The sequence below is a fragment of the Montipora capricornis genome, chromosome 2, assembly GCF_036669925.1.
Source record: "Montipora capricornis isolate CH-2021 chromosome 2, ASM3666992v2, whole genome shotgun sequence".
Lineage (NCBI taxonomy): Eukaryota > Metazoa > Cnidaria > Anthozoa > Scleractinia > Acroporidae > Montipora > Montipora capricornis.
The window spans coordinates 48,950,958-48,967,008 of NC_090884.1; the positions used below are offsets into that span (position 1 = coordinate 48,950,958).

The following is a 16,051-nucleotide window of genomic DNA, read 5'->3' on the forward strand; positions in this document are numbered from 1 at the left end:
ATAAGACACGAACTGTCTAGCTGAAAAGAACCGCAGGCGATTTCAATTTCTTTAAAAATGTCTTACAAATTGAGCTGTGTTCTTCGTGGTCACGAACTTGATGTTAGAGCTCTTTGTCCTGCCGTCTTCCCAGAAGGGGGTATTATAACTGCTTCGAGAGATCGAACAGCACGTCTGTGGGTTCCTTGTCAAGACAGAGTTGGGTTTGAAGAGGGACATGTCATAAGTGGACATGAAAATTACATTTCATCTGTTTGTGCAATTCCTCCAACGGACAAATATCAACATGGTACGTTGTCTCTTTTTATTGAGGTCCAGGTGAAAGAAATTAACTGTGTCATTAAGGTTACTTACTGACTTACTTACTTACTTACTTAATGAAGACGTCGACTTCAGACATTTTTTAATGGTAATTCAATGACTCGACAAAATGAACAAAATGCATATAGACTTGAGAGGATTTTTTTCTTACATAGGGTTTTTGAATACTACTTCAAATTTATTTAGATGACTTGTTCTTTGAGCAGCATAAGTATTTTTGGAAGAAGGTTCGGTGTATTAAAGGAAGATATCGTAGACGTCGCCTATTGTCATTATAAATGTACATGTACCAACCAGAGCCTCATTGGCTGTCGAAAGAAAAGGTCTTTTGTTCCTGTGGTTGGTAAATTTGAATAACAAAAACAATGTTTGTAAACAGGCATCTTCCCTACACTTTCAATTAACGGGCATTTCTTATTGTCTGCTCATCGTATGATTTTTCTTTGTCGTTAAATCAGTAAGGTTCTCAATCAGAATCTAACAAAAAGTAACACAATTTCTAGGTCTTATCGTCACTGGTGGTCATGATAATGTCATTCTTGTGTGGACATTGGATTCCCTTGGTAAGTTGATGTACAGCTTGTACGTTGTTTATAATAATTGTTACATGCATGTACAATAACTAGTGAAGTGCAGTAATGCCCTGGTTGCCCAAGCCCATTGTAGCATTTAACAAGCATAATGTATCGTACCATGCTGTGGTGTTGTACTTCATACCATGGAAACAAGGGAAAAGACAATTTGCTGAATTTGTATCAAATCAGCTCAAGAGGGGGGTAGACAAGAAAGAATACAGCACTGCAGCAATGCACTTTGTTTCGTTTGGAACTAACCGGTTCTTGAAATTTCTGCATTTTAAATTGAGCCTGTTGGTTTCCTTTTACTGCACAGTAAAACACACCTCTGAAGGGTTATATTGTGTTACTTTTCCCCCTAAATTAAAAAAAAATTAAAGATATATAATAAAAAATTCTTTCAAACCTATGGCAACATGAAATCGTCCAAACATGATCATCAATTTTTGAAACAGTGATCGAAATTAAAAAGTAAATCCAGGTTGTCCCTGTTTCAAAAGCTGGGAAACTACAATTATTGCCCTGATAATGCTTGGTTGCCCATTAGGAAACCCCCTACGATGTAAGCTGTATTGAAATGCAATCACATGGCGTTGGAGCTGGGTATCCCATAGTTCTAAGCGTGTGCCTGTGGCATTTTGGGTGTATTACCCTGACAGAAACTGATTATTAATTGATCGCAGAAGTGCACAAAACTTTGATTGACATTTTGGAAGAATTCATCTTAGTGACATAGTTAATGCATATAGCATGTTTTTGAAAGGATGTGAATCAGCCACTCACCATTTCCAGTTATTTAAGTTAACCACAATCTTGGACACAACTTGTTGGGAAAATGTGGCGCTCTAATTGTCTGTGTGATAAAGATTAAATTCTTCCTACACTGTACTTTCCCCCTCCCCCCATTCCAATGTTGGTTGAAACAACAACCAAAGGCTTGCACAGTATTTTGCATCACATTTTCAACATTGCTATGGGGGGGAGGGGAGAAGGACCAATATATTTTGTCAGTGGGTGCCAAATGATGCTTAAGATAGAATTTTTCCCAAGAGTTTTGTCCAAGATTGCAGTTTCAGCAGTACTTAGCATCGATTTGTTCAGTTTCAAGACACCGATCACAAGAATTGAATACCGGTAGTTATAATTATCATCATTGTAAATAAAACATTGATTATCCGATACACAGCCTCTGCTGTAAATTTTGAAGTCAACGATACTGCAACTGTCCATTGGGGAATTCTTGGTTTAAATTTGAGCATGTTTGTGATATTGTGTCTTGTATTTTCCTATCTAAAAAAGGTGCGGCAAATGAATTATTGTTAACATCACACCACTATCGGACATTGAAATTAAGTTGCATTTTGTGTGCTGCTTATGTAATTCATATTCTATTTTTGGGTGGGTTGTCCGGTTGTTTTTTCTTCTGGCAACCAGGCTTTCATTTTACCAAAAATTGGTTGACCGGTAAACTTTCTGGTTGTCTGGGAAGACCGGATGACTGCTAATTTCAAGCACTGTTTTGAAAATGTGGCATTTGGGAGTGTTCTTTTAGAAATGGTATGCTCTCAGAAAGGGAGAAAGGGACCATTAAGCCCCTTGTTGATACAGTTGACTATACATGTAACTCTGCTCATAACAGCCACCAACTTCAACTAATAAATAATTATTGTTTTATTGAAACCGCTGCCTTTGGTTGGTTCATCTCTTGTATGCCTTTTAAAATTTCAAAGTAAAAGAAGATGCAAGGGCTGTCCCGATTCATTACAATTGTTTCAATGTTGTAAGTATCACAATGACTCTTTTAACTACAGAGCCCCTTCACAGATTAGAGGGCCACACTGGAGCTGTTTGTGCACTAATAGCTGGAAAATTTGGGACTCTTCTCTCAGGATCCTGGGACAAGTAAGTAAGGAATCAAAGAGGGAATCTTTATTTTTGTGCAAATTAATTAGAATAAGGGTCTGAAGGATCATCACACTTCATGTGTTCCAATTCAATTCAAGGCACATTTCTGAAAATTAATTTCTTTAATCACTCACTGAAAAACTTATGTCCCCATTAATTAACCCATGGGCACCCAAACCAAATTTTACTTGTCAGTGGGGAACCCCCAGAAGTCAATGGGTTAATCACTCACTGAAAAACGTACAATGTATGTCCCCATTAATCACTCTCTGAAAAACTTATGTCCCCATTAATTTCTAATTACGTAGCCAGAATTCAATTTTGAAACTTCTTATCCAAAAAGGGAAGAGCATTAATTTTAGCTTACATGTTTATCATAAAATTATAGAATCATCATGCCTCCAGCTCTTTAAATAATTATTATTATTGTATGTTTGGAAAGTAAGGTCCCAAAAGTATGATCACTAATGACTGACCCAAGTGTTATATTGGCAACAACAATTTACTTTAGTCCGAATTCAGAAATGATTTATTCACCAAGGCTTACAGTTAGTATTTCAAAGAAAAATGATATTATGTCAAATCGTGTTTAATTACATGTACATGTACCATACCATGATAACGTAAAAGTTTTAATCTCACTAAACCTGGGATTATTACTAACTGGTCTTCAAACAAATTAAGTAGAGCTACATGTAACTGTTTAACCCATTGACTCCTGGGAGTGAGACCTAATATATTTTACTCTGTTTGGTTAATTGACAGGACGGCACGTGTGTGGATAGGAAGCAAATGTATGATAACATTACAGGGCCATGAAGCGGCTGTGTGGGCGGTCCAAATGATGCCAGAGCACGGGCTCATGCTAACAGGTATGATTGTGTCCCACAGGACTGCATTTGATTAATAGATAGTCCAATGGAATCAGGGCGAGACGAAAATGAAAAGATGAGGTTGCCCTTCGGGCAAGCTGTTACTTGAGGTTACTAGCCCGACGGTCTGAGGAGCTAGCCCGAAATTAAATTGTTTATAAAGAATAATCAGATTTATTTAATTATGCAAAATACAAGTAATGATACCATGCATAGATATAAACTAATTTTTCGTAGTATTTTCAATTGATTCTTGATTTTATTTACAGACGCAACAAAAATGCGGCGCAAAACGTTGTCACGATACGTTAATTTGGCCTCATAACGTTATCATTTTCTCTCAGGAGCTTTCTGCTACACACTTCTTGGTATAAAAGCTTAATTTATCATCAGAAAAGAGGAACCAACGGTGCCTGCCCGTCGGGCAAGCTACGATAAGAAAGTGCTAGCCCGACAACTCATTCCACTAGCCCCGGGCTATCGGACAGCACTTTTGTCGCGCCCTGTGGAATGTGATATAGATCACAACAAGGGCCCCCAGCAGTCATTTAGTTGTATTTGGCTTGCAAACAATTCTTTGAATTCTAATCCTGCTGCATGGGGCCTTATGGCTGGGTTCCGGTATTTGAGGCAGTCTGCCATCTTAGAGCCAGCTACACTGTACATGTACCAATAGTGGACATTCCTGGATGCCCCAGATACATGTACATAGACTCTATTAAGCTTCTAATGAAAAGATCCTAGAAGAAGTTACAGACTGATGTAGGTCAGTTGGTTAGTACATGTATAAAGCTCTGAGGGCTTCATATACAGTTCTCTAGTCCTACCTTAGGTGACTAATTCAAGGTATAGTTTTAATATTTACCTACCAGACATAGTCATGAACCGAGAGCGGTTTGGGTAGACAGTGCACGTGCACAGCATCACCTTCCAGACCTTGATGCCATCTCCAAAGCTGACAGAATCATCGATGTTAAAGGGGCTAATATGTTACGTTAATAGGTGAAATCTTTAGTTAGTTAATTAAAATTAATTAATTAATCACGAGTTTAAAACTCGAAAATGGTAGTGCGGAATTCCTTTACTGATAAAATTATCGTCACATCACAAACAAGATGATTCTGAGCAAAAACGACCTTTATCCAGGCGAGTTGCCATAAAATTGAAATTTTCAAGATTACTCAAAATTATTTAATCCATTTCAATCTTGCCCATTTGAATCCATCTATGCATAATGCTTCTCTTTCTTTTGCTGCATTTCATTTATTTTGTTCAACAGTTTCAAGTGGTTATTTGCAATGTTTTATTTTACTTCGTGGGCATTTTGGGTTTCCTGAAATTACATCATTCTGTGTGACATACGTGTAGCCCTTTTAAATGAAGCAACTTTATCTTTGAGAAGACAACATTCTATTTTGACAGGTTCGGCAGACAAGACGATAAAAATGTGGAAAGTAGGAACATGCCAGAGAACTTTCACAGGACACTCTGACTGCGTCAGAGGCCTGACTGTGCTATCAGCTGTTGAGTTTTTGTCTTCCTCCAATGACTGGTAATATGGTAGTTTTTTGTGTTACAACCTTTCATCAAATGAATCTGAAAAGTCTGACTCCAAATTCCAGGCAGCACTTACTGCTGTGTATCAATGTTATGGTGACAGTTGGCATAAAACAGACACTGAAAAAAGTGGAAAATTCACCAGTTGTGAAAACTGAAGCCATTGCATGGTTGGAATTTGAACTTCCAAGTTTGGGTTTTATCAAAGGAATCATTTCACTGTATATCTCATATTATTTCCCGTTGTTACTCCAAATCTCGACTTGATAATGAGGTGAAGTTTGCATCATTGTAGTTGAAACATTGTCAAAACTTTTCAAACAGTTTTTTAAAGTTTTGGAGTTTTATGTTTTTCATTTAATTTTAATCAATAATGTTCTAGCACTGAACTTTGCAGTCACAGGAAGTGTGTCAAGTTTTTACATGTGAACTCATTAATGCACTAGTCATTTATTTCCCCCACCCCCCGACCCCCAGGGATAGTGGGGACATATGGGGAAATTACTAGGGCAATTACGCGAGATTACGCCACAATTACGCCTCTAGGGGGTAGGGAAATTACAAGATTTTCGTTCCTCTGCCCTACCCCTCTGGGAACATACAGGCGGAAATATCAGGGAATATTTACCTAGGAGGACTGGGACTGAAAAGAAACGAAGAGCAATGGTAATGAGTATTTTCACACTTGCAAAAAAACAAAAGAACAGCAATCATGTCTAAACTTTTTCTTTATTGGTCGCTTATTTCTGTCTTGTTTCTATCCAGTTCTTTTTTTTTTTTGTTTCGTTCCTTATATAGTTCATGTGGCACACACAAATGGCAAGATCTGTATATTGTGGTAATCTCCCTAACATTTCCTTCATGACTCAGAATCTTTTAGGAACAGAGGGGTGGGGGAAGTACGTGTGTTTGTCTGCTCTAGTCCCCAGTGGAAATACACCTACTCTACAACCATTCAAATGTAATTTCCCTACCCATCCCCAGGGGTCAAGGGGTGGGGGAAACAAATGACTAGTGCATAAAATGCAATGTATCTAGAGAATTCTTTAGCAAGAGGTGATACTATCTTTTGCCTTAAAGAATTTTTACACTGACTTGTTCATGACAACTTTCATTATGAAACCTATCTCTGAAACGTGCATTAAGATTTCATCCATATACATTGTGTTGGCCATGCACGATAACATTATTATGTTTCAATTAAGCTGACTTTGCTTAGATATACAGTGTACATTGATGCACAAATTATTGTTTTCATGTAGTACCATAAGGAGATGGATGAGCACTGGTGAATGCCTGCAGGTTTACACAGGACATACTGGCTTCATTTACAGGTAATAAAAATATAAACCAGGGCTGCCATTAAGTGCTGGGGGCAGGCCTACCCAGATTTTCATCCCGAACTACTTTAAGAGAGGAACAGTACTTAGAGCTAATACTGCAAATTCACTGTTTTTCCCCACCAAGGGTGAGAGATCCTAGGTGTAGCCTAGGTTTACTCTTGCATGATCAAGTGTATGGTCTTTTGTATTGTTTGGTCTTTATCAGCCAACTGGTTGACTTGGATTGGTGGAGAACAAGACTGCCATGTGGAAAATTGTTGGTCGAACTCTGACCAGACCAAGGCATGGTCTTTAAATAAAATTAATTATCTGTCAAGAGGAGAATATTAAGTTCTTAGTACTGCCTTTGACATCTATGCTTTATGCAATCATTCTGCTAATGTCCCCTTAAAAGAGTTATACATGTACATGTAAGTAAAGATACTCATTGGAAGCCTTGCCAACATTTCATTTGTACCCAGGGTCTTAATTAACACAAGCTCTCACTTCTCTTTCACCTTGCTCTAATAATAAACTAACCTTCAATAGCATTTTTTCTTTCTTTCTTTACAAACAGCATCGCAGCTCTCCCTACTGAGCAGGGAAGCTTTGTTTCTGTAGGAGAGGACAGAACTCTCCGAATATGGAAAGGTCAGTAGCATGAATTACTATGAATATGAACTCAAGAAATCTTGAACAATAATAATATATTTTTTTGTAGATTGCTAAAAGAGTTGACCAAGTCAAGTATACCAAGCTCACTTTCATGGCCACCTACTTTTAATTCTACTTTCAAATTTATTGACAGCCCTGGATACCATGAGATACCATGTGACTTTGATTCATTGATCATAGTTTAACACATGGATAGGAGGATTAATTTAAGAACAATTATTTTTTTATTCAAACTTGTTATTTTCATTATTTTAATAAACAGAAGGAGTTTGCTCTCAGGTGATCACATTGCCAGCTCAGTCCATTTGGAGTGTCACATGCCTAAATAATGGAGATGTTGTGACTGGATCAAGGTAGGTTTAACCCATTGACCCCTCAAGGAGTGAGACTTATTTGATTTTACTGTAAAGGCAGATGGTTTTATTCATCAATGGGGGTGTGGGGGGGGGGGGGGGGGGATTAGGGGGTGTGGTTCAGGAGTCATTGGGTTAATAAATTTAAAAGTGTGCATTTTGTAGTTCAAAATTTTTCCTGGTTCAAAATGATTGAAACCAGTTCAATCGTGATTTTTCTTTGTTTCCGATTGTGATAATAGATAGACGACGAAGAAACATCAATTTCCTTTTTCACTGTCACACCGTCATCAAAACCATCAAATTAAGTCACAAGTCAAAGAGATAAAAGAAGATGAATATTCAAACAGTCTCTGCAAGGGTTAAGGTCTGTGCGATGTTTGGTGTGGGAGATATTCAAAGAAATGTTTTACTCAAATTTATTTGGCTTTATATGGAGACGCCATGTTTGTGTCCCTCTGACAGGCACAAATGTGGTGAATGAGTCCGCAACAAATTTTGCAAACCCAATGCCCTAACCACTTCCCTTCAAAACATCACAGCTGACCATAAATCACGAAATGCACGAACAAGTTCATTTATATAATGACTGTACTCAACAAAATCACTCCAACGCTTTGTTTCCATAGCAACTTGGAAAACTTTGCAAAGTTCTGCAACATATGTGACATAGGATGATGATTGCAAGAAATACACATACAGATACAAGATACTCATTTCTTTCATTCATCAGTCCTTTCATGGGAACACATGAGCCCAATAAATATTGATGTGCTCTCAACTTTGCGGCTTCATAGCTCAATTGGTAGAGCAATGCAGAGGTCATGAGTTTGAATCCCATTGCAACCACCTGAATTTTTCAGGTGTCTGTAAGAGAGAGATAAGTGCAATCAACCCTTTCAATTTGTAATCTATAACCCACACTAAAGTGACTTCAGATACATGTACATGTACACATTTCCTTCATTCATGTACATGTAATTAATAACTCGTGCATGCTTCAGTTAATTTACTCACAGACCTGGGATCTCTTGCGTTGTGGCACCTACAGTAATCTCTGGAATGCCTTACCGGCGAGTTTAGGTCCATTCTGATTTTTCCACTCTTTTTTTAAGAAAGCATTAAGAAACACATTTATTTTTGATATGTTTGTACTTGTTAAAATTATTGTAAAGTGCAAATAAAGTCCACGGAATTTGCGCTAAAATAAACTAATATTATTTCATATTATGAGATAAAACATTCTGGAAACCCACTTTTTGGTGCAAATACATGTAGATACATCAGTTTCCCGAATGCCAAGACTCAACAGGCCGTTCTTCGCAAACTTCAACTTTTATTTAACTGATGTCGCTCGTCTTCAACCTTTCTTCTCACACACCTCAACTGTCTGACAACGAACAGAACTTTTGCAAAAAAAAACATCCTAACACAATGAATCATTTTTAGAACAAGACGCTGACCGGAAAACGCGGCATAAACATACTTTAACCGATGTATGAACACCTAATCAACTTGTCAGTCGGTTCTGACGATAAACCACTAATTTCCGATTTAAATACAATTTAAGGACAAAAATTGTTAAAGGAAACTACCGTCACACAATACAACTCAACTTTCTCAACATCAGGATGTAGAAAACCATGTATGGCGATGGTCATGTTGCGGTGGTTATGTTGGCGATGGTTATGGTGATAAAACCCCATAACCCTGCTCATGAAAAATAGCTTGCAACCCTGCAGCTTTCTTAAAAACTCAGTAGCCCACCAGTTATTCGCCATCTTAAAATAAATCTGTAAGGACCCTTATCATTTGTTCTTATCTGTCATGCATACAGTCCATTTTCTTGCATTTCTAGTGATGGTATTGCGCGAGTGTTCACCTCCTCCGCAGAGCGAGTGGCATCGCAAGAAGACCTTGAGGTCAGCCAGTACTTAAAAATGATGATAATTCATAAATCGCTCTGATTTAAACAAACCTTTACATTTTGTGCCAATGTTGTATCAAAAGATGCTGAACTGAAAACTTCTGTTCGCAGCTTTTTGATGCTGAAGTTGCAAGTCACGCTATCCCAGCTCAGGCGGCAAGGTGAGTAGCTGTGTGCGCGCGTTTTTCCTTTTGTTTCTTTCTTTGTTTTACTCCGCAGTAAATGGCCAAGACTAGATTTCTGAGTTTGCATTACAAAGGCGGCTTAAATCGTTTAACCTTTAAGTGCGATGATCTTTCCCAAGGAAAATAATTCCATGTCCGCAGTTATTTGAATGTGTTCTCTCCATCATACTATTTAAATTCGTGGGAGATATAGAACGAACGTGCCATTGACTGGCCCCTAGAAAGCTTGATAGCCCAGTTGTAGAGCATGCGCAGTGCAATCGGACGGTCATGGGTCCATTACAGCAACTGCTTGAATTGTTTCCTTAACTGCGATGACCTTTTGCTAACAACAATAGTTCCACGTCCACGCTTGCCATATACAGTTGTATGACTTTCGCTTAGTCTCTCCATCATACTAAATGTTTACTTCCTTAGGTCAGAGTTCCAAATTCCCCTATATTAGAAATTCAAGTTCAAAATCTAGATTTTGTTGTCTTCTTTTTAGCCTTACAATAATTATTATACGTGACATGCGTTTGGAAAACACAAAATGTCGTTGTGGTTGCTGAGTATTAATTTTCGTTCAAATCGTTTTCAGCAAATAGGCAGTCTTACTTTTCCTTCCTTCTTTGCTCACGTGTTTGCACATTTTTCTTTGACATAAAAGGAAAAATGATTGATGGTTTTGTCTTTGCCTCTGTCCTCCAATAGATCATAAGAATCAATCAAAGTGCGAGGGAAATTAATTTTGTAATGAGGGCAAAAGAGGGTAAAACTGATCTTGTTTTCCACTTTAGTGCACAACTGGGGGATGTTAAACTCGAGGATCTTTCGGGACCAGAAGCACTTCTAAAGCCAGGTAAAAAAGGATATTGGGTGTGGAGAATGTTATATAATGTATCAAGGAAATTCGTGTAGTGATTTATGGGCATGAGTGTTGTTTTGAAAGTTCTCAAAACTGCACGAGCCGTGGGCGAGAGCAATTTAAGAACACTCCAAACATCACGAGTGACCAGGAATCAGGGAATCCACGAGCAAGTTCATACGATTTTTTATATATTATATATTCAACAAAATCACTGCCATCGCTTTGTTTCCATAGCAACTTCCGCCTTGGACTCTATGACCTCTTTTTGCACTCTATAACCTATTGTGCATTCGTCATTGACCAATCAGAAACGCGATATTTTGAACATTGTGTATATAGAGCGGTTTTCAATTGAGTGTCGAAAGTAATTAGCGAATAGCTTTGGTTTTGCATTACTTCATTCAGTGATTGGTTGAAATTTCTCGCGCCACTTTTTCAACCAATCAGAAGAGAAAACAAAACCAATCGTGGCTCGCGCATGCACATTTTCCCGCACTTTGTGTCGGCTACGTGTAATTACTTCGAGTCTTGATTGGTTTACTGGATTTTCTCCGTCCTTTTTGATTGGCCAAAGTAATTACTTTGGTTTTGGTTTTACGATATTCAATTGAAAACCGCTCTAATGAAGCTTTTTATCACACCAGTTCCGCTATTTTCCAGTGTAATTCCCGGGCTGTCTGATCAGATTTTTTACATGCGTAACAAGTTAGAATAATCTGAACATCGCGATAACAACGCGAATTTATGCTTAACGGTGGCATTGTCGATCCCTCTTCGGCGTCATCGTTGCCTAAGGACCCTCATGAAATTATCATCTTTGAAGTTTTTGACGACCTTTTTGCATACCATAGTCCATCTTTCATCATAGTATTTACGGTACTTCAGAGGCAACTTAGCAATCCAACGAATCAATCAAAGAATGACTTACCAATTCAGTTGTAGAATACTTCGCCAACATTTCTACATCGTAAACAGGGTAGATTAATCACAAAATAGTCTCGAACGTTCCGTTTCAAGTGACGTTATTCTTTGTGTGGAAATTGTTGCTAAACTCTCTCATTGGACATAGGGGAAAAAATTAATTAATGTGCTTGCTGGTTCACGAGTCAAAATAGGGACCTTGAGTGAGGACAAAACCTCTGCACACCCAGCACTTGCTTTCTACATTTTGATACATTTCTTTGCCGTTCTCGTCTTGACAACGACGTGAAATGATCAAATTTGAGGTCATGTGACGGACGAGAGCACCTGACTATGAATTTTCAATTTTCTCTCTAAATATCCACACCGTTCTCACCAATTTTAATCTTGGAATGTGGACTCACACTTTCCAAGCCGAGCGACTTGAAGTAATCGCAAAATTATTACACTAACTGGAAATAATATTTTTACACAACGTTCTCGTAGCCCTCGTCATCGTCCTTGCTAAAGGTCCCTAATAACATGGTTATTTTAAGACAGTTATGAAAGATATTGGGCGCTTACCATTCGACCAAAAATTCCGGTTTGAAAGTTCGGAAATTTCATGTACCCAATTTGTACACTCCAGGCGAACAACCAAGCCAAGCCAACCGCGAGTTCTTATATTGTTTTAGCCAATCAGAGAGTGTCACGTGAGCTTCTTGTAAGCATTATAATGCTTAATTAGAAAATATGAATAACAGTTTGGTCAAATAGAAAGGGACATTTTATTCCGACTGGTCTTATTTGTCATATGTGACCACCTTCGAAGATGGACCCGAATATTCTGGTCGGACTGAACCAAAATGGACCGTTCCATTTGACTTCCATCCAAACTTTCCGCAGAATTTTTTGTTGAATGGTAGGCCCCTATTTTTTCACTTAATATATTATAAATTCTAGATCCGCCTTTAAGTCTTTATGCATGTTAAGCTATAGTAATAGCATTTCCGCTTTGAGAGAAACGGCCCCACTAAGGATCATGCCTCCTGCTTAATGTGGGCTCATTAAAGCTCCGAAGAGAAGAATAGTTGTCAGTTATGAACAAGCCAGAAGTCAGCAGATTTAGAATTAGGGAGATTTCAGATTTCTTATTACTATATTTTTCAATCTTTCAGGGAACAACAGTGGGCAAACAAAACTTATCAGAAGGGGAAATATCATTGAATGTCATCAGGTGATTCTCCTATAATGAGCTTCAACTTGGTCTCTTGGCATTCGAGCAGGCAGCAGTGTTTTCCGACTTGCCTGCCAAAGCAAAACCCTATTACTTGTCTAGAGCTAACCTTAAAATCCAAGGTTTTCTTTTTCGTTTTTGTTCTTTTATGTTAATACCGGTTTACCCTCAGTTTCATCGGTTATCGACTAAGAATGAGGCACGAGTCGGAGATGTTTGGTCCAATCAGCAAACATCATGATAGCCAAACCAAAAAATCACGAAAATAGCTTTCGATACTTACTTGAAAATTAATTTTCTTTGTTTTTCAGTGGAATGGCATGGAATCCAAATGGGAAAAGGTAACTTTTTTTCTCTTCGTAGCATTTAATCACCAGTTGATTCCTACTTATCGTAGCATTTAGCCACCAGTTGATTCCTACTAGCCTCTCCCCCAAAATGCCGTTATATTGCACAATCAGGTTAAGCCTCGCACACGGTGTCTTTGTAAATCAGCATTTCCTTTGTAAGTTGTACATGGGACATCAGCATTCTTCTCTCAGTTTGCACGCGTCTGTGTTCGAACAGACGTGTTGCTTTAGGGGAGCTGAGATGGCGTAGTAGTGATAGCAATCGCCTCCCACTTCATTCATTCATTCATTTATTCATTCTTTATTCTCTCACAGAAATATACATAGCAACTTCCTCTGCTCGCATATAGCTCAGCTAGTTGAGGCGGGCAGAGGACACTTGAACATAAAGTAATTCAATAGGAGGAGATTAAGAAAAGAAAAAAAAAAAAAGAAAAGGAAAGGAAAGAAAAAGAAAAAGGAAGATAGATCTATATAAACGATACAGAGATGAACTAGAGTTATTACAATACGTTTCAAAATTACATTCCCTATTTTACATAGGCTATTTTACATTCATCGTGCTTAATTTATTAACTAAAGTAGGTGTGTCAACATAAGTATCCTCCAGTTCCAGTTCCCACTTATGTGTCCCGGACTCGATTCCGGACTCGTGGCCATATGTGGGTTAAGTTTGTTGTAGGGTTTTTAATCTGCTCTGAGAGGTTTTTCTCGGGGTTCTCCGTTTTTCCCCTCTTTTCAAGAACCAACATCTCTAAATTCCAATTCGATCGGATGCAGAACCTCCCTGAAAACCACTTTCGGGTGAGTGGAGCTTCCTGGATAAATATCATTCATTTAATTTGCTAACACGCATATTACCTAGTACTTCATGAGAGTCGAAGGTCATGACAGTTAAACGGCAACTTAAGCAGCTGCAAAGAAAGCCTCAGGCTGGGAAAAAATCCAGGCTTGAACGGGACTCGAACCCAGGACCGCGCGATTGCGCTGCACTCCTCTACCAGCTGAACTATCAAAGCCAACTGGGAACTGGTCTCTTATTAGTTCGAGTTATATCCCGTAAGAGGTGAACGAATCAATGGTATAGAATATAAGCGATGAACTTCTGTCGCCCTTTCCTTTTTTAGATAGGAGAAGTTGTTGGATCTGCTGGAACAGAAGGTGCTTCACGACAGACCAACAAACAAATGTATAATGGCAAGGTATTTTGACAAATTACAAGGGAGCGTGGAGCGGTTGGTGGGATGGAATGCGGATTTGTATAGGCGTAATCCCGAGGGATTGTTTTGCGCACCGAAACTCGTTTCCAAACATTTCAACTCGAGGCTCGGGGTATCAAATCTATTGTATATGGCCAATATGGCCACCGCTCGAATAAGGCCCATTAGATGTGGTATTGAGCGAAACTGCCGAAACTGTTACTGTTAATTACTTCTCTTGGAAGTTGGACGATCTTACTTTGAAAGAGATAGTACAGTATCCTTACCCCGCGAAAAGTCTATTAACTTCCATCTTTACGAATAATCAGTCTTAAGTCACTCCTTCTTTACACGTGCAACAAATCTAATGCTGGCAATCGTGATTAGAGCCTATGTTTAACCAGGAATTGCATTTGTCCTGTAGGAATACGACTTTGTGTTTGATGTTGAGATACAAGAAGGAACCCCTCGGATGAAGCTGCCGTATAATCTAACGGGTATGTGTTATGGCATGAACTTGGAAGTATCATCTCCTAGGCTTGATGTATAGGTTCCATATTTGGATAGTGAAGGCCTTGTAGCGAAAGATTGTACTAAAATTTTTTTCATCATGATGCACACTTTCTTAGATTTTCATTATGGCACAGGAAACATCGCGCATGGTTTCAACTACTTATAATATAGCCTTTGCAGTAATTATTTATGTATATACCCTATAATAATAATAATAATAATAATAATAATAATAATAATAATAATAAATAATAATAATAATAATAATAATAATAATAATAATAATAATAATAATAATAATAATCACTTCTGTACGTCTCAAGCTATCGAAGCCCAGCACAAGGCCCCTACAAATTGGGAAGACTACAAATGAAATCAAATTGAGAACGTCCATTCAAAGTAAATGTTGGGTTGAGAGGGGAAACCCTACAATGAACGCATCGAGACAAATAACATCGCGAAGCAGAAGAGAGAAGAATCAAACCCATGTATATCATCTCAGTGGGTCTGTTTGGATCCCAGGGACCTGTTTCTCGAACGTTCCGATAACTATTCGGTTGTGAAAATGCGAAAGTAACGGGCTTCAGGACATTTTGTAGATTAGGCGATTGCTCTCGCTCTCTCTCTGTCGCTCTCTTGTTGATTTTCTTGCTTCTTTGAAATTGTTTGAAGATGATCCTTGGATGGCCGCTCATCAGTTTTTGGAGCGGAATGACCTGAGCCAGATGTTTTTGGATCAAGTCGTGGACTTCATCCAGAAGAACACAAAAGGAGTCACGATAGGACAGCAAGCTGAAACAAGCGGGGATCCGTTTACTGGTGAGAAAATGGCGACTTACTAGAAAGAGAGATTTAGTCAGTATCGCGTTTACGACGAACGGAAAACTTCAGGCTGAAATTTGCGTTTTCCCGAAAAACCCTAGAAACTTGTTTGATTGTATCTCATCACTTGCCTGTTGTCTACAAATATCAAGTGGCTTCCCAACCGCGCATTGATTGGCTAACTCGGAGGTGATGAGCCAGTTACTATTTGAACTCCTAGTATAGTACGGGTATATTCTGATTAGGAGTATTCAATTAAAGCATTAAAAGGAGATAGTAAGCTGTTAGAATAAGATAATTTTCTTGCTTTTAACACAAAGTAGCAGCCTGTCGTTTTACGTTTCCCTTTCCACATCAACGCGATGCTAAATCTCTCGAATGTTGTACATATGTTACTAAAAGAAATGTTTATGTTAAAAAATCAAAGAAACGGCTCCCAGCTAAGTGGCTTCATAGCTCAGTTGGTAGAGCATTGAACGGGTCTCGCA

The 16,051-nt window shown here is 38.4% G+C and overlaps 1 protein-coding gene across 1 annotated transcript in view; it reads left to right on the forward strand.

The window, feature by feature from the left end:
• Position 1: 1 nt before the first annotated feature.
• LOC138025193 (phospholipase A-2-activating protein-like) overlaps positions 2 to 16,051 on the forward strand; it is a 32,683-nt gene continuing 16,633 nt past the window's right edge. The window contains exons 1-16 of the mRNA XM_068872390.1: positions 2 to 289; positions 825 to 884; positions 2,708 to 2,798; positions 3,567 to 3,673; positions 5,096 to 5,225; positions 6,493 to 6,564; positions 7,130 to 7,203; positions 7,490 to 7,580; positions 9,439 to 9,502; positions 9,619 to 9,668; positions 10,472 to 10,533; positions 12,621 to 12,679; positions 12,991 to 13,020; positions 14,157 to 14,231; positions 14,653 to 14,725; positions 15,414 to 15,560. Coding sequence (XP_068728491.1) covers positions 58 to 289; positions 825 to 884; positions 2,708 to 2,798; positions 3,567 to 3,673; positions 5,096 to 5,225; positions 6,493 to 6,564; positions 7,130 to 7,203; positions 7,490 to 7,580; positions 9,439 to 9,502; positions 9,619 to 9,668; positions 10,472 to 10,533; positions 12,621 to 12,679; positions 12,991 to 13,020; positions 14,157 to 14,231; positions 14,653 to 14,725; positions 15,414 to 15,560 — 1,417 coding nt within the window. The 5' untranslated portion in view covers positions 2 to 57. The remainder of the gene's footprint in view (positions 290 to 824; positions 885 to 2,707; positions 2,799 to 3,566; positions 3,674 to 5,095; positions 5,226 to 6,492; positions 6,565 to 7,129; positions 7,204 to 7,489; positions 7,581 to 9,438; positions 9,503 to 9,618; positions 9,669 to 10,471; positions 10,534 to 12,620; positions 12,680 to 12,990; positions 13,021 to 14,156; positions 14,232 to 14,652; positions 14,726 to 15,413; positions 15,561 to 16,051) is intronic.